The sequence below is a fragment of the Leiobunum rupestre genome, chromosome 2, assembly GCF_980474605.1.
Source record: "Leiobunum rupestre chromosome 2, qqLeiRupe1.1.hap1, whole genome shotgun sequence".
NCBI lineage: Eukaryota > Metazoa > Arthropoda > Arachnida > Opiliones > Sclerosomatidae > Leiobunum > Leiobunum rupestre.
This window is the reverse complement of record NC_143385.1, coordinates 86,376,652-86,399,073: the sequence shown is the minus strand read 5'-3', so window position 1 is coordinate 86,399,073 and position 22,422 is coordinate 86,376,652. Positions and strand designations below refer to the sequence as shown.

The following is a 22,422-nucleotide window of genomic DNA, read 5'->3' as shown; positions in this document are numbered from 1 at the left end:
GTCGTTTTGAAAGCGATTTTAAGCGAGCGGACTTGGACGAGTTGCTTCCCGAACCAACACGAAGCGATTTCTCACGCTGGTTTCGAAAACTAGTTATCTAAACGAAGCGATTTAAGGGGTAAGTGTGAACGCGGCTTAGGTTTGGTCATGGGACAGCCTCCAGTGGTGTACCATCATGATCGGGAAATAGGAACCTTCATTTTCATATTACCTTACCACTTCTGCCCTAAACATTTACGACGTATATTCTGAGAGGATGAATTAGAGCGTTATAAATAGCGTTTATGGGCAACTTTCGAGACGGTGAAGGTGGAGTTCGCGCAGTTGCAAATGTCTTCTTAATATTCTGTTATATTTATGTTAGATATAATAGTAAACCCAGTGCTTTAACGGGAGTGTATAGTGCTTTGAAAATTGGACATAGATATTGTGGCAACGGTTATAGGGTACTTTCAAATCTTCAATCTGTTATACTATTTAAGTAGTATAGTTTACACCAAGTTCACACCTCCGAATGGCTTAACAGAATATTCTTGGCCACTACGCTCAACCGATATTTGCGTAAAACGGCAGGAATAGAAGCTCTTAAAGACTTTTCACTCTAAAGGTCAAACAATAGCGCTCCTAGCGGTAGAAAAACTTGAAGATTGTGAACTGCGTTAAAGGAAGTATGAACTACATCGGAAAATCGTCCGCTAACAAGTGCTACGAGTTGTTTCTAACGTAAGTAGCTTCTGTTAACCCTGGTGGCAGAAATTGCGTAATTCGTTGATCCACCACAGTGTTTCCACTCTGCGGTAGAGATTTTCGCCTATTTTAGGGGCAATTTTACCAGTTTTCGCCGGTTCTATAGTCGATTTTCGCCGCCGTTTTCGCCGCAATTTCCCCCCATAGATTTACCTTAATTTTTTTTAGTGAGTGTCACTGCATATTTTACTTCTCTTTATTTCCAATCTTATTTCTTTAAATGTTACACATTTTTTATTGGTATATATAAAAATTGAATGGGCGGTCATAGGGGTCAGAGTAGAGGGACTACAGAGACGACGATTTTTTAGTTTTTCTGACTGAAAATATCGAAAAATATTTTCGCCGCAATTTGCGCCGTTTTCAATGGTTTTCGCCGCTTATTCGCCTTTTCGCCGGTTTTAAAATTTATTGTGCCCACCGAGACAGTTTTCGCCGAAAACGCCCTTTTTCGCCGCAAAGTGGAAACACTGATCCACCATAATTATGCAAGCTCATGCTCTCTTAAGAATGAGAAACAGTTTCAGTGATAGACGAAACTAATTGTAAGCAGTGACTTTCAAACTGGATTTAAAACCATCCCCAATGTAATCGTTTCTTGGTAAAAAGTCAAATGGAAAACCTAAGTAACCAACGAGCGATGACAAAGCGTGAGGGTTATCTCAGATGCTATAATATAAAGTCTTCTAGCGATTGCTGTCATCTATATAAGACGCTACGTCAGCGATGACGAAATCGCGGCTTTCCCGAAAGGGCTTCTTGTTCATCGCGACAGGGGAGACAATCTTCCAATGAAGTGCAAATCCTTTGCCTGATCGACAGCGGATGATAGGGCACTTAAATATTTATTGCACTTCAATAATGTGGGAAAAGGTCTCGAGTGCTTAAAAACGCTATCTGGTGAAATGACCCGCCACACCGAGAGAGTCAAGAGCATGACATCCAATAATAATGCATGGATTTTTAACCAATAGCTGGCAATCTACGGCCTCAAAACCGGTTTAGACTGGAATGATGCGGAATTGGAAATTAATTTGTTATATAGAAAGAAACTATGATAAGGGAAGGATTCGTTAGGTGAAGTTTCGGACAAAATCTAATTATTTAATTAGTGGAATTAACTAAATTCACCTTGAAATGTGAAGTTTTTAAAATTTATAACTTGTATAGCAATACTAACGTCCACCAAACCTCATAGTATTTAATTTGAGTTTCGTTTTCCTTAAGCTCAAAACCACATCGAATAGCGTTTCATTTTCGATTTCCATAACACAAACACCACGTTTTTTTTTACAAAAAGCCCAACCCCGTGGGTTTATAGTGGGTTTTTTCATTTGTGTGGGTTTTGTACTTTAGTATACTATTTCCATATTTGTATTAGACGATATGGCGAAAAACTTTAAACTATGAGAAATTAGAAATGCCTTATGTCTAGCCCTGCTAAATAAAGAAGAAAACTAAAAAACCGACTTGGATCACAAAAAGCAGAAAAGCTTATAAAAGTATACAGATACTGCAAAGCTGAACCAAAGGATTGGTAGAAGTACCAAGCTATAAGTTTCAAGTTAACAAGCCAGTTGATTTTGTAAAGTTTGTATCGTATTACAATTCAGTCTCCGATATATTAAAGTGGACATTGCACACTGAACTATAGTTGTTTTTTCATTTAGAATATGAGATTTCAAAGTGAGGTTTGAAGTGGGGTTTTGATTCAGTTTTGCTTCCCATGGTATAACGCCACGTAGTATTTCTTTGCAGTTTTGCTTCCCTTAGCCCCAAAACGTCCTAGTATTTAATTTTGAGTTTCGCTTCTTATAGTATAACGCCACGTAGTACTTCTTTTCAGTTTTGCTTCCCTTAGCCCCAAACTTCCTAGTATTTAATTTTGTGTTTCGCTTCCTATAGTATAAACGCTACGTAGTACTTCTTTTCAGTTTTGCTTCAACCCTTAGCTAATCTTTGGGAATATTTTTTTCTACAAATTTAACCGGAAAACTACGAATTTGTTCAGAAAGGGCATCTCATTTCGATTTTTGAGTCAAATAAATGGATCAATACACCATTTTTGTCGAAAAATCGAACCTACGATATTTAAATTCGTATAACGTTATACGGACAATTTTCATCAAAATCCAATTTGCAAATCGGACCATTTGCTTCAAAAGCACGGTGAAAGAAGGAATCAATAAACTTGTGATCTCGTAATAGCCTTCATTGATCAAGTTGAATCAATTTGGCTCAACGCTTTGGACCCAACGAGGGAATTTGATAATTACTTTTTTTTACAAAACTGTATAATTTATCTCTTACGGGAGGAAGTATTCACGAACTTACATTGGCATTTTATTCGTTTGAAACGTGTACGTACGCAGGCTCCAAATTGATTTTTCCAAAAAATGTTTGAGAAGAGAAAATAGTGTGCGACGAACACCTTCATATATTGATTTCCTAATACTATAGAATCGAATAAATATAGTTTATCAATAGGTAAATGTCCCTACGCAGGGTTATTTTTTACTTTTACACCTTTAAGCGAAGTAATTTACAGTGGTGTAGTCCTAAAAAAAAGAACCGAGCCGCTACCTGGGTACAGCCAACTTCGATTTCACACGTAATCGAAGTCGGCTGTACCAGCCGCTATAAACAAACGTCCTAATTCGATTTCGCGCGTAATCGAAGTTGGTTGTACCGGCCGCTATAATTGTACCGCCAACTTCGTACCAAGATAACACAATTTATAATAAATTCACACACCCTTTATTCGAGAAAAATGATTTACGAAATAGAAGCAAGGTGCGCCCTGGCAAGTGAAAAAAAAAGATGCAAGGCGCGCCCTGGCAAAATGGAAAAACCAAGACGGGGCGGCGCCATGCCTTTGAAAAAAGCACCGGGGCGACGCCCTGGCTCGACTACACCACTGAATTTACTCTGTAAATTATCAGCCGTGTGTATACATCCGCTGTTTGTGGTGGGAAATCCGCGAATAATATGTTTCATTTTACTTCTCTCGTAAGAAATATTTTATAAGATTCTGATTGTACGAATTAAATTTAAATTTACTAAATCAAATTTAAATATACTTTTTTGTTATTAGAAAACTTTTAGGAGGAGTAACCCTAGTTAAGTCTGTTTGAACTTAAAAATCTTTCTTTCATACCCACTAAAATTAATATGCAAAAGTACTATTTTAACCCACGGAATTTTCCCCAAAATTATAAAACATCAATAAATGTAAACTATTGTGCGCTGGTGATACTTAATATTTTGCCTTAAAATACAAAAAACTATCAAAATGTCGAGGGAAATTTTCAAATTTCGTAACTTAAAAAATTCCTAAACTTCCATGTAATTTTAGTAATTTATTTTAGTAATATAAAAGAGGTGCCATAATCCTAAAAAGGGCACCCCTATAACATAAAAAATAGAAGCCTACTTCCCTAAAATGTCCTAGGAACGTATAACGAAATTAAGATAAAATGTTACATAATTGTTAGCAAACATTTCCCCTAGTGCCTACGAACACAAAACTCCAACGATATTTGCAAAACCACCGTGAAGATAATCGAGAAAGATACAAAGAGCTACTCACGGGCACGAAGGCAAAAACGGGACCTTCGGTAACGTTCATTTCGTCCAAAACATTGAGAACTGTTTCCATTTCGATTAAATAATTTTCAAGCGATTATGAACGAGATTTAACTTGGTTTAATTCGTAAAAAAGAGAAGAAAACGAAGATGAGATTTTCAGTGTAAAATGCTTTAAATATATAAATAATAAATAAGTTTACGATAATAAAAAATCGTAAAATACTCTACATAAATATATCATTCGCGAAGACTACTGTGTAATGCAATGGAACCGTTTTCGAAGTGGGTGCCCTATTTATGGGAAAAGACAATGTTGTTGATAGCACGTGACCGTCGCGTAATACGAACGTCTTAAACTTATACGAGCAGATAACGCACCAGTCCCCTTGGTGAGGTTGCACTATTGCGCTTTGACGTAAAGGTGACGCGGTGTAGCGGTAATTCACCACTGACAAAGACATTGCTTCTTCATATACGAGGATAATGAGTTACTCGAAATTTTCCAAACTGATCAACAAGTCTAAACTCTTTTTGATCTAAAAGCGCTAGTGACTAACTTCAAGTTCCGTTGCCTACGTTATTATAAAGGCCAGCGCATATCTCTTGGCAACGGCGGTACATTTTCACGACGCGATAGGACTTGTTTCTTTGCTTCTGATTCACGAAAGATGGCGCTCTGATCTGGACCTAAGTCACCTAACAAGGGGTTTCCAAAAAGCTACTCTTAACTTAAATTGCATCCCAAGTTTGTTAATATGAAAGAGTTTTCATTTTGCAACTCCATATTTTTTTTGGGTTTTGACTCTTGGAATGTAAAAGCTTGCCGTAGCCAAGGCAACGGGGTCAAGATACAAAAGAACCTAGTGGACAAAATTGTCGAAATAAACGGCCAGAAATAAAATTTCATGTACACGGGCCTTATAGTAACGTAGGATACGTCTAGTGGATAAAAGTTCTTGGAAGTATAACAAAAATAAATATGTTATGAGCGTCTCACGTTGGCCGTTACTTGAATTTGTAAACTGAAATTGCTATTTGACTTTTTTCAAACCAGAAATAAGAAATATTTGTTTTACTGTTCTTGCAGGACTTATTACAGTTAATTTTAATTTTAGATTTTCTACCGCGATTTATTAAACGCATTCCCAATTGGCAATTGTCCATAACTCTTCAACCTTTTAGATTTAAATGGTAAATGATACCTTAATCATGGACACTGTATCTCTAACCGGACGGGAAAAGCTGTAGCTTCCACCATACAAAATCACCTGCCGCCGCCACCGTCTCTCTGTAAAGGGGGAGGTTCAAGAATTTTGAAAGTTTCGGGCTGTCAAGGCCATATAATTCGTCACGTGGTCGACAAAACGTTCCGTTTGAAATGGGGGTTTACATTCTTTCGAATGACCTTGACGGCCCTGCGAATCGAGTACGGCCGACTATTTCAGCCAATACGAAGTAGGACGCAAACGGACAGTGAGGGGGTACCTCTTTCAGGCTGCTTTTCCCGTCCGGTTAGAGATACATTGTCCATGCCTTAATCCATAGGATTTCTAAAAAGACGTAGTGACTTTCACAAGCAGCCCTCTTCCAAAAAAAATTTCAATTTTATCGACCTAATCATATCTATCATTGAAGGTGGGAAAACTCAACAATGTACAGAGGGGAAATGAATGGGGAATGCAGCCTTTCGCTCCAACGAATATTTCCCCGCCAGCCTGCGCTTGGCCTATTGCGTTGTCCTTTCATGTACAGGGTGATTGAAAAATTGTTCGTAATAAACAAAATAAAGTTGTTAATTTTCCAGAAAAATTAAATGCCGAAAAATAAAAAATTTAAACATATATTACTTTTAGGGTTTTTATTCTAGATTAGTCTAGAGGTTTAGTTTCCCTTTTGGATTCGTCAGAATATAGCAAAAATGCCGTTAAATTTCAATTTGCGAATAATATAAGGATAATCATGAAATAAAAACCTTTTTTGTTTTTCGGAAAATTACGGAAAAGTTTCCAGAAAAATGGCCTCAGTAATTTTCCGAGCGGAAAATTTTCCAACTTACAACTCTATAACAGAGTGATCGAGAAAGAATTCTATGGAATTTTTCAGTAGCTTCTAGGTTGTTAATGATAGCGCGTTAAGTATGTTGAAGGACCGGGTAATCAAAAAATTTCTCAAAAAATTTCTCTTCATGAAGCCTTCTATGCTAAACACTCAGGTTGTTAAAGTGTCCTAGCTAATGTGCATGGTATATTGACAATTGTTCAAAAGGTAACTTAAATTAGCAATAGCAGTTTAGACGTACCTATGTGTGTCAATGGTGTTGGAACGTTTGAGAAATGGGGGTGAGCAAAGCAGTTTAAACCCAAAAACGAAACCAGATTCACATTTCGAAATTTTATAGATTAATTTAAATTGATAATTACAAAAAAAATATATTTTTCTGTTAAGTTAAGTTTCAAGTTTATTTGGATAAAAATCAATATTTCTTAAGAAAATTAAGGATCGTAGTTTTAATCTTCAACCGACTGTAAAATTTATGGGGGATTTCCCCCCGGTTGCAACGCCCCTGGTGTATACACCCTGTACTTACCAAATTTTAGGTAGTTGAATAATCGTTTAAAAAATTAAAAGGTTTTAAGGAACTGATTACACTAGTTCGCAAAGTATATGTTAAATTGACATAAGATTGTGTCTCCTACAAGATTTGTTATAAGACCTTGTTCCCAAAAAAAGATAATATTCTGACGCATCGAAATGCCGGCGTAAAGAGGTGATATACGTCAAAGATAAAACCGACGTAATTTTAATACAGGTAACAAACTGATATAACACGAAAAGCTAGTACCCGGCAACTCTCGATTGGGGATAAAAAAAACAGCCCACTCCAAACGATTCGTTGTAGGCTCTTCAATAAAATCATCACCTCGCTCCCTCTCACGATCGACCACGCTGCCAGAACTTTGAAGAGAAAAACTCCCAGCATATAAGGTGTATACAGTTTGCAGCCGGTTGTACGTCCAACCGTGGCAGTACAAACTCTATACTGCACTTTGACGGGGATTTTATTTAAGCACCTACTGCGATAATAGACTGGTTAAATAACTCCCTGAAAACGTTGATACGACAATTTATATTTTAATTTTCGGTGCGCTGCCACCGAAATGTTCATTATGTGGCGCACCACTATTTTTTTGATAAATTAACTAATTTTTAATGCTCACGACGGCAAACGCCGCCGCCGCTGATTATATTATCCTTAACAATTGTCAACGCGCTGCCGCCAAGAGCTCTAAATGGGTTACACCACTTTTAGTCATTTTTTCTTCGGCGTCGGACTCTAGTCTGTACAAAGTACACTGATACAATTTCCCCTACAGGTTTACGAGGGCCTATAACTATTATGATTAAATATATACCCACAATTTAACCTTCATAGTGGCAAAACGAGTTCATGCGCAGTTTAAATTTTGATCACATGGATCGCCACCTGCCGGGCAAATTTTTAATTGAATGACCGAAAGTTGTCTGCTCATTCACTATTCTCTCTGGGCAAACAGCCGAAAGTTTCAGCCTAGAAACATGTATCCCCCCCCCCCCCACAATTAATTGCCAATTATTAAACCAGATGGCGCTATTTTTAATAAAATTAGCCGATTGGGGCTCGCGCGGTCTCAATTAATAAATAAATTATCGTCTATAACTCTTTATCTTTCCTTTATGGTGCTCTACAATAAACATATTATCTTTAGCCTTTCTAAATTGTGTTAAGGAGAAACCCATGAATTGAAACCAGTTAACAACAGAAGGTCAATCTAACAGCGCTCAAGCTGTAACCACAACGGTGTCTGGCAGGACAACTACTCATGTTTTATGTCAGCAACTCAGCAACTATTTGAAAGACATTTCAAGGGGTTTATGAAAATCCTGCAGCTCACCAAATTACAATAGTCCATCCGAGCTGGTCCGGTTAAATATTTCACAAAGACTATTCGACCAAGTTTGTGGGACTACCAACTTTCACTATTCTTTGGTTTAAAAACGACCTTTTTCGGTGCTTGTGTGGGCCAGACATTTTTAAAGGTATTTCTTGGCATTTTTTCTAGAAACAGAGCACAGGTTTGCCATATAAATAATTTTATCTCAGTCAAAATTGTGCCCAATTTTTCACACACCTCGTACTTCAAACGGGGATAGCACCCGTAAATGATTTTATATATTATATGGTCAAATTTTCAATGGTGGAGAAACCATTAAAGCCACGATTACACTATATTAGTGATTCCAACGATCAACTCAGGTTAGTCAGGTCTGAAGTTAATCAGTTAGTCCGATCAGGTCGAGGGGTCGGACATTTACCAAAATCCCGAACACTTTGTCTAAAATCGCAAATTCTTTTAACTCTCTATGGTAAATTAACATTGAAATCCCAAAATCTCTACTAAATCCCGAAATCCCGTACAAAATAATTACAAGTGTCCGACCCAAGTAACCGATCTGAACCAAACCGCTATAGTTAGTCTCACCAGATTCATTTATTAATTATACGTTTAGATATAATATAGTGAAAAGCCAATTGAATTAAACGGGATTAAAATCGATAACTGTGAGGTATATGAAATCCACTGACGTTCTGTCTGAATCCATATTAGTACCGGGTTTAATCTATCTGCTTTGCAATTTTCCCATAGAAGGTGATCTGATAATATCCGAACGTAAACGCGGATAATCTGATATTGGATTTATCACATTTATTTTATTGGCTCAGCAACTTATCTGAGAATCGATTGGAAACACAACACTATACCTTAAAACTCCGCTTAAGTCTGTTTGGATAATAGTTTTGACCTATAACACTTGAGATAATCTCGCTATAAAATTCCATCTCCTCTTTCGAAAAGGACACCAATACTCGATAAATAACATTATAGTGTATACTTAACAAGTATAATAACCAAATATAATGCATTGTAATACTTTATGGTTTGAGGATCGTGTCTCCCTGCTATGGGATTTGTGTAATTTTAAAATCTTGAAATCCTAATAATTTTATATAACCATCCTTTACTCAGACAATTTGGATCATAAAGACCGAATTGTTTCTTGAAAATGTTTTAAAGAACCGAACTCCAATTTAAATTAGTTATAGCATCAATAATTCCACTTATCTTTAGGCTTAAATTAATATATAAAGCAGTGAAATAGTAAATGATACACAATTTACATATTTAAACTTTTTCGTTGTTAAATTGTAGTGGTTTAATAAAAGCAGTTTTCAAATAGCAATTTTAAAAATTAATCACTGGATCTATGAAATATCGTTAATTTGGCTGGTAACATAAGAGTACTAGCTAATATTAAAATATTGGCATCGTTCATTTAATTCAATCAAGTACAAATCGATATTCGACTTATTTTTCCTAAAAGAAATTCTACTGCGCATACTAAGTTAATAACTAACTACTTGCGCAAAAAATAATGCGCATACTAACTCCACTAAGGTGCCCCACCTAAAATCGTAAATTTAGAATGTTCACTTGGTACTCTTTTCAAGTAAAAATTTAAATATACATTTTAATTTTATTTAATGGTAAAATATATATAAAGATTTTTGCTGATTCATCAATAGATAATCTATTATAACGAAGGCATTGTACTTACACTCAGGTAGTTCACGTCAGTGATGTTGAGCAGTGCTTCCATATTGTAAATATTTGGAGCATTTGTAAAAGAACGTTTTCACGTTCTCAGGTTTCTTTATCTAGTGAACCAGCGCGCAAAAACAGCAATAGTTTTATACGTACGACAATCCTTTTAACAGCAATAAAATTTTAACAGATATGGAAAATGTAATATACCTTCGCAAAGACTGGTACTTATGATCTTGTATCCAAGTTAACTACGCACTATACCGAACACAACAGGCTTCACTATATCTCATGTTTCGAGATATATCGAGTAAAAATTTCCTTTGCACTTAGATTTTCAACACTTTAGAAAAATTTCTATTCGTAACTGATAATTTTCCACGGTCTACATACTTTAAACAGTAAATATATATTTTTTAATATCAAGATTAAACTGAAACCACTCTGCTTTATAGTGCAGGGCTGCCCGAATTTTCCAATTTTAAGAATAGCTATTTCGAAAGTCGAGACCACCATTTTAAAGATCTGTTTATAAAAGTTATAAAGAACCGTAAAATATTGATCAATTTTACATAATTTTTAATCAGTAAATATGACGCGCTTATATATAAACAAATATTTTAACTTTAAATTTTTTTGGCGAACAGAAAAGAAACAGGCATTTGTAGCATTAAGACGTTTTGACCTCGTGGTAAATTTATTATCTAAAAGCACTTTGAAACCTCGGAGCAACAAACACAACACCCCACACAAGGAGAACGCAACCCGTCAAAAATCGTGGATTTTCTTGTGTACATTTTTCATTGGCTAGACGCTTTAGCGCCTGCTGCCTTCGGAAGGGGAAAATTCAGAAATTGTCTTCCCCCCGCCCGTAAAACGTTCAGTGTAAAGGCTCGTGACGCTCGTCCAATTAAATTCGTACACAACCCTTCGTTAGCGTGCTAAAAGGCTAGCTGCGTTCTCCATGTGTTTGTTGCTCCTAGTTGAAACTGACATTGCCACCAATAATAATTTTAGCCCGACAAATATTTTAGTTTACAATTCGCTAACGCATTGTGGGTCTTATGAACCTTTGTCCTTTTGGGATAATTGGCATTAGAAGTTAGGGCCGGATTTCCGGGTCGGGTATTAATTATTATTTCGAGTAAAAATTAATTTTTCTTTTATCTCACGTCGGGTAAAATATATATTTTTTTCCGGTCAGGTCGGGAAACAATTATTTAATTTTTTACTGACAAGCGTTTTTTCCGGGTCGTGTAAGGCCGATAAAAAAACTTTATAGTTTTTAGGGTCGGGCTTAAAAGGTAGTCGGACTGAGATAAATAAATATTTTTATTTTAAATAATTTTATATAAAAAATGTAAAATATAAAATTCTTAATTAAGATAAAGAATTCCAAAAAAAATTAAAGTGTTGTTTGCACGAAAAATCGATAGTAATATAAACGAATGAATGCGGGCTTGTTTTGAAGCCCTGGACGTCCTCTTTCTAAAAATGTCATTGTCGAAACCAATTTCCATGTTTAAGTGTACTAATTTTGAGTCCGAAACTGACCCTTTTCGAAATCCTGAAATTTTCCGCGAATTTTTCTCCTCCGTAGCACGAGCAATTTGGGACAAATCGAATCTGTAGTTTTATTCCTAAAATAGAAGGAACTGAGGAGAAGGGATTCGGTTTACTTGTAGAAGTTTTCAAACCAGAGATTTTTTATCATAATATTAGGCTTATTATTATATAAAAAATATATATTTAATCGCTCGCTACGCGGCGCGCGCGACACGACGTTTTTATTTTTCTACTACGTCGCCTTGTGTATGCCTATTTCAATTATTACTGCGTAGGACTTTTTCCTGGGTGTTAAATCCCAGATGTAAAGAAATGTATTACAGACAATAAGCCAATGATACGCTTCGCATATTCTGACGTCATGGATGCGGAGAAGAATTTCAGAAGTCTGGAAATTCGCCGAAAAACTCGATTTCCACCATTTTGACTTCTTTTGATAGTAATTCAAAGACCGCTTTACCGATTTTGATGAAATTTTCTGTACTTGCTATAAAATGTTTGCTCTTTCTAATGAATCATTAATTAGCCATAGCTAAAATTTCGTGCAACCAACACTTTAAGGAAAAGCAATTAAAATTAAATTAACAATTTCATAAAAGTATAAAAATACCATGAAAATATTTCAAATTAAGTATAAAATTCCATAAAAATATTTTAAATGAAATACAAAATTCCATAAAAATATTTTAAATGAAATACAAAATTCCGTCAAAATATTTTAAATAAAATACAAAATTTTATAAAAATATTTTAAACAATGTACACCAATTTTATAAAAGAAATTTAAATGAATTACAAATTTCCATAAAAATATTTTAAATGAAATACAAAATTCCGTCAAAATATTTTAAATAAAATACAAAATTTTATAAAAATATTTTAAACAATGTACACCAATTTTATAAAAGAAATTTAAATGAATTACAAATTTCCATAGAAATATTTCAAATAAAGTGCAAAATTCCATAATATAATTCAAATGAAGAAGAAAATTCCATAAAAATATTTAAATGTAGTACAAAATTTCCTTAATAAATTTTAAATGAAGTAAAATATTTGTTAAAAACCATTTAAATTAAGTACAATATTTGTTAAAAGCCATTTAAATGAAGTACAAAACTCCATAGAAATATTTCAATTAAAGTACAAGATTCCATAGAAATATTTCAAATAAAATACAAATTCCATAAAAATATTTAAATGTAGTACAAAATTTCCTAAATAAATTTTAAATGAAGTACAATATTTGATAAAAACCATTTAAATGAAGTACAAAATTCCATAGATATATTTCAAATAAAGTACAAAATTCCATAGAAATATTTCAAATAAAGTACAAAATTCCATAGAAATATTTCAAATAAAGTACAAAATTCCATAGAAATATTTCAAATAAAGTACAAAATACCATAGAAATATTTCAAATAAAGTACAAAATTCCATAGAAATATTTCAAATAAAGTACAAAATTCCATAGAAATATTTCAAATAAAGTACAAAATTCCATAGAAATATTTCAAATAAAGTACAAAATTCCATAGAAATATTTCCAATAAAGTACAAAATTCCATCGTAAAATACGTATTTTGGTTACTATCCAACAAAACTGCACCTAAAAAGGATGGCACTAAAAATTTTAAGATAATCTTTACGAATAGCTCTGCAATAAATGTCAATTCTTCGACGTTGTCTGGAAACAACAGTGAAGAGTGTACGGCCCATTGAGTCACCCTTCACGCGTCATTAGCCATAAATATTAGCTAATAATTCCACAGACTCACGAAGACGGAGGTTTTCTTTTCAAACGTGACACCTCGACGGTATACGCCAATGTCGTACTGAAATTCGAACGGATACGGGTTAATAGGCGATAACACGCCGCTTAGTTCCAGAGTGACTTGGGTCTCGAAGAACCGCGAGCGCGGAGTATAATCAATCTTACTGTTAACTGTAGCTCGTAGTCGCTTTAAAGGCCTAGGATTTCTTCTGCCAGTTTTCCTTTAAGTTTTCTTCCCGCCACGCAAATATCCTGGTGGTAGGCCAACCGCGGAACACGTTGGCGGGAAGAAAACTTAAAGGATAACTGGCAGAAGAATAAATCCTAGGCCTTTAAGCTAGGAGCAACAAACACCAAGAGAACGCGGCTATAGCCTTTAAACACTCTAACGCGGTGTTGTGTACAAATTTCATTGGACGAACCTTTACGCTGAACGTTTTACGGGCGGGGGGAAAACAATTTTCCAATTTCCCCTTCCGATGGCAGCAGGCGCTAAAGCGTTTAACCAATGAAAATTGTACACTTAGGACGGGTTTCACTCTCCTTGTGTGGGGTGCTGTGTTTGTTGCTCCTAGCTTTAAGGATGTAAATCTCTTGATGAAAATTATTCTAAGATAAGGAGTAATAGCATCTTCAAACTCGTAATATAAATTAATATATCTCGAAATTTATTCAGATTTAATTAATAGTCTAATAATTAACGCGAATTACTTTGACAATGACCATGCACTTTCAATAAAATATTACTAGTTAGTTTAACTTTTCCATTATTTTTTAGATAATGTGCGAAAAAAGGCTTATCGTACTCTTTATTTTATGGAAAACTTCTCTTGATTTACGACTTAGCAAGCCTATAAACGCGATTATAGTTAGATAAAGATATCGGCAAAGTGTGAGAACCCGTTCAAAAAACACGAGACACGGACGTCACAGACAGACAATAAATCATATTTCGTCATTGGGAACTGATGTCGTACTATTCCATTTTAATTGCCCACTGAAGACCAACTAAGAATGTTTATTTTTTTTAAATAAAGGTAGTAATATAAATATTTTGGAATTGCTCTCTGACTAGTTTAAAAAGGACTGTCTAGTTCCAATGTCATTCTTTGGTTTTATAATTCACATGAGACTTTCGCTTCGATTCAGGGATAATATTTACTTGTACTGGCGGGTGAATGACTATGTCGATTGTCCCCCGTCAGGGTGGAGGAAAAACGTCATCGGCTTGCTATTCGTCAGTTTTAGGGAACCATTAAGATGCCAGGCTTGGTTTCTTTTTTTCGACCATGGGTGGGATGGCGAGCAACGCTAAATATCGTATAGATAATGATAAATAAACTTTTAGCTTTCTCTGAGACTTCATTTTGTTATAAATGCTATGGCCCTAAATGGGTCAGAGTGTGCAATAACTGGTGGCTTTACCGCGGAGTCGGGGTCCGGCTCTTGTAACCCATAAAGGTGATCAAATGGTCCTACGACTTTGATCAGGTATGGGCTGGAAACTGAGTTTCGGCTCACGCTAACGGAGAGGGTCCAGGCAAACTGGCCGCCTCGGAGGATAATAATAATAATAATACTCAGCTAGGCTAATACCACGCCTAAGTCATCGAGCGACTTTGGGATTGGGTAGCCTGCTGTGGGGTGGTGGGTCTCCGTATGAGGCGCAGTGGTCTTGTTTCCCGGTCTTTTGGAGCACACCGGGATCTCCGGTGCCAGCTGTGCCGGGTTACGCGGACCGCTGTGTGCTCGTCGTTCCCCTTCAGACACTCTTTCTGAAGGGTATGACTCTCTACCTATGTAGGTAGGGTGTCGGATGGAATTGCTATAGCATCCACTCTCTATCCCGCAGCTGTGCGCGAAGTGGTAGATGTTCACCCCATTGCTGCGCCTTTTGTCGGGATGAGTGGCTTGTTTTATTTCGATGGCACACGCGCATTGTCAATTTTGACGGATCATGATTTTTTTGTCATTTTTTACTTTTACAGAATAGCCTTCCTGGAACTAGGGATATTTCACTTTAAAATTTCATTTAAAATAAATTCAATTGTAAAAATACAATCCTTTTATAGCGCAATAAAGTCCAGAGGAAACCCTTCTAGCCAGTATAACAAACTAGCAGACATTCATGACAAAAGAAAAGCTTCCACAAAGACCAAGCCCTCCTCTTTAAAGTAGGTCAAATACTGAATTCCATCCGAGCCTTCGAAATTGGCGGGCGTCAAGATGTATTTCTTAAAAACGAAATATTCCGAATAATCTGGTATAAAACGTGAATTCCCTTCAAGAAAAGGGAATTTTTATGACGGCATTATCTGCCCGGGGCGGCGGATTCTTATTTTCGGAGCCACGCTGCTATTATATATTGCGCGGACAAGCGAGAGAGTTATTTATCGAGTCGATGTCTTCGTGTTGTTTGCCAGATGAAGTTTATTTTTGACGCGAGCATTACCAAGAATGTATTTATTACAACTTAGGGATAATAACTATGTTGAGACGTTTTTAAACTTGGGTTCAAATCCTCCTCACGCTCTAACAGTACGTTCCTACACCATAAAAAACCAAATCATTCATTAGAAAGAGCAAACATTTTATAGCAAGTACAGAAAATGTCATCAAAATCGGCTAAGCGGTCTTTGAATTATTATAAAAAGAATTCAAAATTGTGGAAATCGAGTTTTTCGGCGAATTTCCAGACTTCTAAAATTCTTCTCAGCACCCGTGACGTCAGAAAATGCGAAGAGTAACATTGGCTAATTGTCTGTAATACATTTCTTTACATCTGGGATTAAAAGCAGGTTGATTTAACACCCAGGAAAAAGTCCTACGCGGTAGTAATTGAAATAGGATGATAAAATTAGCGAATAAGTTGATTATTCCATAATAAAAAGGGATAATAAAGCTAAACCCTAAACAAATTTGAAGAAACTTAAAAACTTACTAATAGCTCGTACCGATAGGTCTTCGAGCGAACAAAAAGACGCGAAACTCGGACCAAATAGATCTTCGAGTGAAAAATTAAATGAAATAGCCAGAAATTCCAACGGTAGACCGGTTTCGTCCTATTCGGGACTCGTCAGTACCGTGCGGGAAATCTGGCTGATGGCGACTATAACACCGAATAGAGAAACTAAGCCTAAACATTAAAAATTTCAAAACGAGTTGCATAGCACTCTCCCCTATTCGGCTTTCCGGTGCTAAGCTATAAAGAGAGCTTCCAGGGCTTCAAAACAAGCCCTCATTCGTTCGATTTTATGACTATCGACTTTTCGTGCAACCAACACTTTAAATAGAAACCAATTCATTCTTGGAATTACTTTTGGTTTAAATAACAATCGATGGTACTTGTTTTTGGCACTCGGAAAAGACAACGTCAGACATGTGCCGAGGCTCAAGAACTAGAAGCAAGCGTCGATAAAAGGCCGAGCAACCCTTTCTCAGCGCCCTGCAGCTCCCATCTCAGATTTTAGGTGTCGGAATCTCTGACTGTTTCTGGGGATTTCTATTTCTGTTGCCTTCGGGGCTCAATAGCGCGTTGAGGATCGATTCCCAGGAACTGACGCGATGTTGCCCCAGAAATAAGGAATAGTAAAGCTTAAGATTCCCATCACGGGCTACAACACGTATATTAGCCCAAGTGGATCCCTGCTCTTTGCTCCATAAGAGTACCGGGATTTTATGGGTATTGAAATAAACTGTCTCGATTTCTCCATTTTATTGATACAATAAAATATATTTTGCATTATTTTTTGATATCTCATCCTCAAATATATCATCACTATTTGCTATAATGGAGATATTTTTCTTCAAGTTCATGATTCACGCTCACATAACGATCGATGTTCATAAATAATTTTTACAAGGTTAGATTTGGCCACTAAAGATAAAATCAGCTATCCCCTATTGCAATGAAAATTAGAATATGGATTATACAAGATAATACTACAACTATTTTTATAGTTATAAGTACTACGCATTGTAGCCCGGACACCTGTTTAAAGGCGTTAAAAGCTGCTAGAATAGCTAGATGACTTAGGCCTAATGTGATGCCTTGGGTATTAGCCTACCTGATTATTAGCTTTTTATTTATCTTTTTACAGAATACTACATTTTTTTTTAGTTTTTACAGTTGAATACTGCAATATGTAGAGTTCTGCACTTTTTTTAACAGTAGATATAGTTCAAAATAGTACTACAATAATTTTGACAGTAGAGTACTGTTTTTTTTAATATTAGAGATAGTACACAATAGTACTACATATCTTTATACAGTGTTAAGTACCCTAATTCGTTTTCAAAAATAGTACCCCAATTCGATTCCAAAAATAGTACCCCAATTCGATTTCAAAAATAGTACCCCAATTCGATTTCAAAAATAGAGCCCCAATTCGATTTCAAAAATAGTACTACAATTCGTTTTTCGAAATAGAGCTACATTTCGTTTTCCAAAATATTACTACAATTCAATATACAGTGTAGAGTACCCAATTCGTTTTACAGAATAGTACTATAATTCATTATACAATATAGAGTACCACAATTCGTTTTACAGAATAGTACTATAATTCTGTATACAGTATAGAGTACCACAATTATTTTTACAATGTAGAGTACTACAATTCATTTTACAGAATAGTACTATAATTTTTTATGCAGAATAGAGTACCAGAATTATTTTTACAGTGTAGAGAACTAAAAGTTTTTAAAATATAGTATTAGAATTATAACTTAAGGTGTTGGTTGCTCGAATTTTAGCTATGGCTAATTAATGATTCATTAGAAAGAGCAAACATTTTATAGCAAGTACAGAAAATTTCATCAAAATCGATTAAGTGGTGGAAATCGAAATTTTCGGCAAATTGCCAAACTTCTAAAATTCTTCTCGGCACCCATGACGTCAGAAAATGCGAAACGTATCATTGGCTAATTGTCTGTAATATATTTCTACGAAGTAGTAATTGAAATAGGCATACACAAGCCTACGTAGTAAAAAAATGATATGAAACGGAAGGCTCCTTGTAAATTCTTCTTAAAACGTCGGGTCGCGCGCGTGTAAAAAAAAATATTTTTTATTTCGATAATAGGCTTTGTCGGTTTCAAACGAAAATTACACACAGCGCCTCTCGTGGCGAGCTCGCGCGTAACTAAGTTAAAAGATTTTTCCCTGCCCCATTGAAATTAATGTAAAGTTGGCGATAATTAAACGTTAATTAACCTACCAAATGATCAAAGAAATATTACACTGACAATTTTTTCCGTTTATATGAACTTAAATGTAATATAAAACCGTCTAAAAAAATCGTTTATCGCTTTATAACATTCAAAAATAATATTTTTAACGCGTCATGTAGATAATCGAACAGCTGCTCATCTAGGTAAAGTTTGCGTTGTCAACGCGCGTTTTAGAAAGCAAAATGAGATTTTAAACAGTAGGTTGTAATTCGGAACAGATATTAATACTTTTCGCGAATTTGAAATTTTGCAAGATAATAAAAACCATGTTTCGGAATAACCGCATGAGAATTTTCATCAGAAGCGTCCGGCTCATCAGCTGACATATGGTTCTACCATAAACATTCTTTTACAGCGAGTCAAAGACGATTGGAACTGGATTCTGTGTACATATATAGTTTCGCAAAATAAATTCAACTAATTTCTAAATTTCACTAGATAACACTGTGCTAATCTTTTAAATTATATTTTATACAAAATATTTACAAGTAGGATGTTAACTGGGTTAAGATAAAGTTTCATCGATTAACATTTTAAGTTAACCGAGAGTCACTTATAATTGTTAGAGGCTAAGAAACAACTGTATTTTCGGCTGCAGACGATTTATTGTAATAAAACACAAAGCGACTGCTAAGCAGACGGAAATTAAGCAGTTTACGTTCTTTTCGCGTTGGCTGCTAGGTGGCTCTACGTAAACTCAAAACGCTAAATACAGAAGAGATAAAAGTATACGGACTTGGCCATCTTGTTCCCTAATAGTCGGCGTCGTAAAAATACCCGCATTTCCAAAGTGCATTTTTTGTGGAAGTCATTTATCTAGCTTCCTATCACGAAAATGCTTAACATCCAATAGTTTCGTTTTATTAGCTTCTGACAATAATGTATTAAACGACTACAAGGAGCTATTTTGAGGCTGAAACACCAAACTTTCACGTTTACGACGAGCTTATAAACTTTAGAATGCCAAGAATGATCGAAGCTTTGCAAAGAAACAACGAAAGGGTAGCGGAAGACTGTTTTTTTATTGCTAATAAAATATCTCTTCTTTTACCCTTTCGTGGTTTATATATAAACTGAAGATTGTTTGCTAACATTAGTAAAGAGCTTTCAAACAAAAATATTAATGACTCTGCTGCGTGTTTGTTCAATTATCTATTAATGTACGTTTCTGATAAAATGTTTCGCAGTGCGCAACTAACTCAAAATAAACTAACTTATAAAATCGGTGATTGTCCCTGTTCATATCGGTTAATTTATCTTCCTAATGGTTAATTTATCTTTCTATCAGTTAATTTATCTTTCTATCAGTTAATTTATCTTCCTATCGGTTCATTTATCTTCCTATTGGTAAATTTATCTTCCTAACGGTAAATTTATATTACTATCGGCTAAAATATCTTCCTAAAAATAATTTATCTTTCTATGGGTTAACATTTAGTCCTATGAGTTAATGTGCCGTCTTATGAGTTATTTTTTTCCTATCGGTTAATTTATCGACCTATGAGTTAATATCTCGTCCTATGGGTTAATATCCCGTCTTATGGGTTAATATTTAGTTCTATAAGTTAATGTCCTGTCTTAAGAGTTAGTTTTTCTTCCTATCGGTTAATTTATCGTTCTATAGGCTAATTTATGTTCCTATCGGTTAATTTATATTTTTATCATTTAATTTATCTTCTTATTGGTTAATTTTTCTGCCTAGCGGTTAATTTATCGTTTTATAGGCTAATTTATCTTCCCATCGGTTAATTTATATTTTTATCATTTAATTTATCTTCTTATTGGTTAAGGTTTCTTCCTATCGGTTAAGGTTTTTTCCTATCGGTTAATTTATCGTTTTATGGGCTAATTTATCTTCCTATCGGTTAATTTATATTTTTATCAGTTAATTCATCTTCCTATCGGTTAATTTATGTTCCTATCGCTTAACTTATCTTCCTATCGGTTAATTTATCTTCCTATCGGTTAATTTATCTTCCTATCGGTTAATTTATCTTCCTATCGGTTAATTTATCTTTCAATCGGTCAATTTATCTTTCAATCGGTTAATTTATCTTTCAATCGGTTACTTCCATTTGGTTATTTTATCTTTCCTGGTTTTCATCGTCTAATTTATCTTCCTACTGGTGAATATATCTTCCTATCGGTTAATTTATCTTCTTACTGTTTAATTTATATTTTATCGGTTACTTCCTCTTGGTTATTTTAGCTTTCCTGGTTTTCATCGTCTAATTTATCTTCCTACTGGTGAATATATCTTCCTATCGGTTAATTTATCTTCCTATCGTTTAATTTATGTTCCCATAGGTTAATTTATATTTTTATCATTTAATTTATCTTCTTATTGGTTAACGTTTCTTCCTATCGGTTAAGGTTTCTTCCTATCGGTTAATTTATTGTTTTATGGGCTAATTTATCTTCCTATCGGTTAATTTATATTTTTATCAGTTAATTCATCTTCCTATCAGTTAATTTATGTTCCTATCGCTTAACTTATCTTCCTATCGGTTAATTTATCTTCCTATCGGTTAATGTATCTTCCTATCGGTTAATTTATCTTTCAATCGGTTAATTTATCTTTCAATCGGTTACTTCCTTTTGGTTATTTTATCTTTCCTGGTTTTCATCGTCTAATTTATCTTCCTACTGGTGAATATATCTTCCTATCGGTTAATTTATCTTCTTACTGGTTAATATATTTTCCTATCGGTTAATTTATCTTTCAGTCGGTTAATTTATATTTTATCGGTTACTTCCTTTTGGTTATTTTATCTTTCCTGGTTTTCATCGTCTAATTTATCTTCCTACTGGTGAATATATCTTCCTATCGGTTAATTTATCTTCCTATCGTTTAATTTATGTTCCTATCGGTTAATTTATATTTTTATCATTTAATTTATCTTCCCATCGGTTAATTTACAGTGGCGGCGCTAGGGGGTAGGCCAGGTAGGCCACTGCCTACCTTAAAATTTCGAAAGGGCCCCAAAATCACCCTATAAGGGGCCCCAAATTGATCTAGAAATGGTCTCAAAATTGTCCCAAGAGATAAAATTATTTATAAATAACAATGAAACAAATGTCGATAATGTATTTAGACATTTTTGAGGTATCTCCTAGTAAATAAAACCAGTTCTGTTATATTTGGACTCGTTTTACTGTTGTTAGAACTTTTTTGTTCGTCATGTACATCACTTCTTTATTTTATTGAAGGATTTCGTTGATAAAAGGGGGGTTCCGGGTCGGGGGCCCATTTATTTGGTTTGCCTACCCTCGCGAAAATTCCTGGCGCCGCCACTGTTAATTTATATTTTTATCATTTAATTTATCTTCTTATTGGTTAAGGTTTCTTCCTATCGGTTAAGGTTTCTTCCTATCGGTTAAGGTTTCTTCCTATCGGTTAATTTATCGTTTTATGGGCTAATTTATCTTCCTATCGGTTAATTTATATTTTTATCAGTTAATTCATCTTCCTATCGGTTAATTTATGTTCCTATCGCTTAACTTATCTTCCTATCGGTTAATTTATCTTCCTATCGGTTAATTTATCTTCCTATCGGTTAATTTATCTTTCAATCGGTTAATTTATCTTTCAATCGGTTACTTCCTTTTGGTTATTTTATCTTTCCTGGTTTTCATCGTCTAATTTATCTTCCTACTGGTGAATATATCTTCCTATCGGTTAATTTATCTTCTTACTGGTTAATATATTTTCCTATCGGTTAATTTATCTTTCAATCGGTTAATTTATATTTTATCGGTTACTTCCTCTTGGTTATTTTATCTTTCCTGGTTTTCATCGTCTAATTTATCTTCCTACTGGTGAATATATCTTCCTATCGGTTAATTTATCTTCCTATCGTTTAATTTATG

The 22,422-nt window shown here is 34.8% G+C and overlaps 1 protein-coding gene across 3 annotated transcripts in view; it reads right to left on the bottom strand.

Annotated features, from left to right (window-relative positions):
* Window positions 1-10,426, bottom strand: part of LOC149960224 (mitochondrial sodium/calcium exchanger protein-like) — a 51,322-nt gene extending 40,896 nt beyond the window's left edge. Inside the window, exons 1-2 of one of the 3 annotated variants that reach the window (XM_090166603.1) lie at window positions 10,188-10,426; window positions 9,991-10,090 (exon numbers count right to left, since the gene is read on the bottom strand). In XM_090166603.1, coding sequence (XP_090022729.1) covers window positions 9,991-10,032 — 42 coding nt within the window. In that variant the 5' untranslated portion in view covers window positions 10,033-10,090; window positions 10,188-10,426. Of the gene's footprint in view, window positions 1-4,336; window positions 4,504-9,990 lie in introns of those variants that run through there. The other 2 variants (XM_090166602.1, XM_090166601.1) reach the window with 2 other exon arrangements.
* Window positions 10,427-22,422: the final 11,996 nt, after the last annotated feature.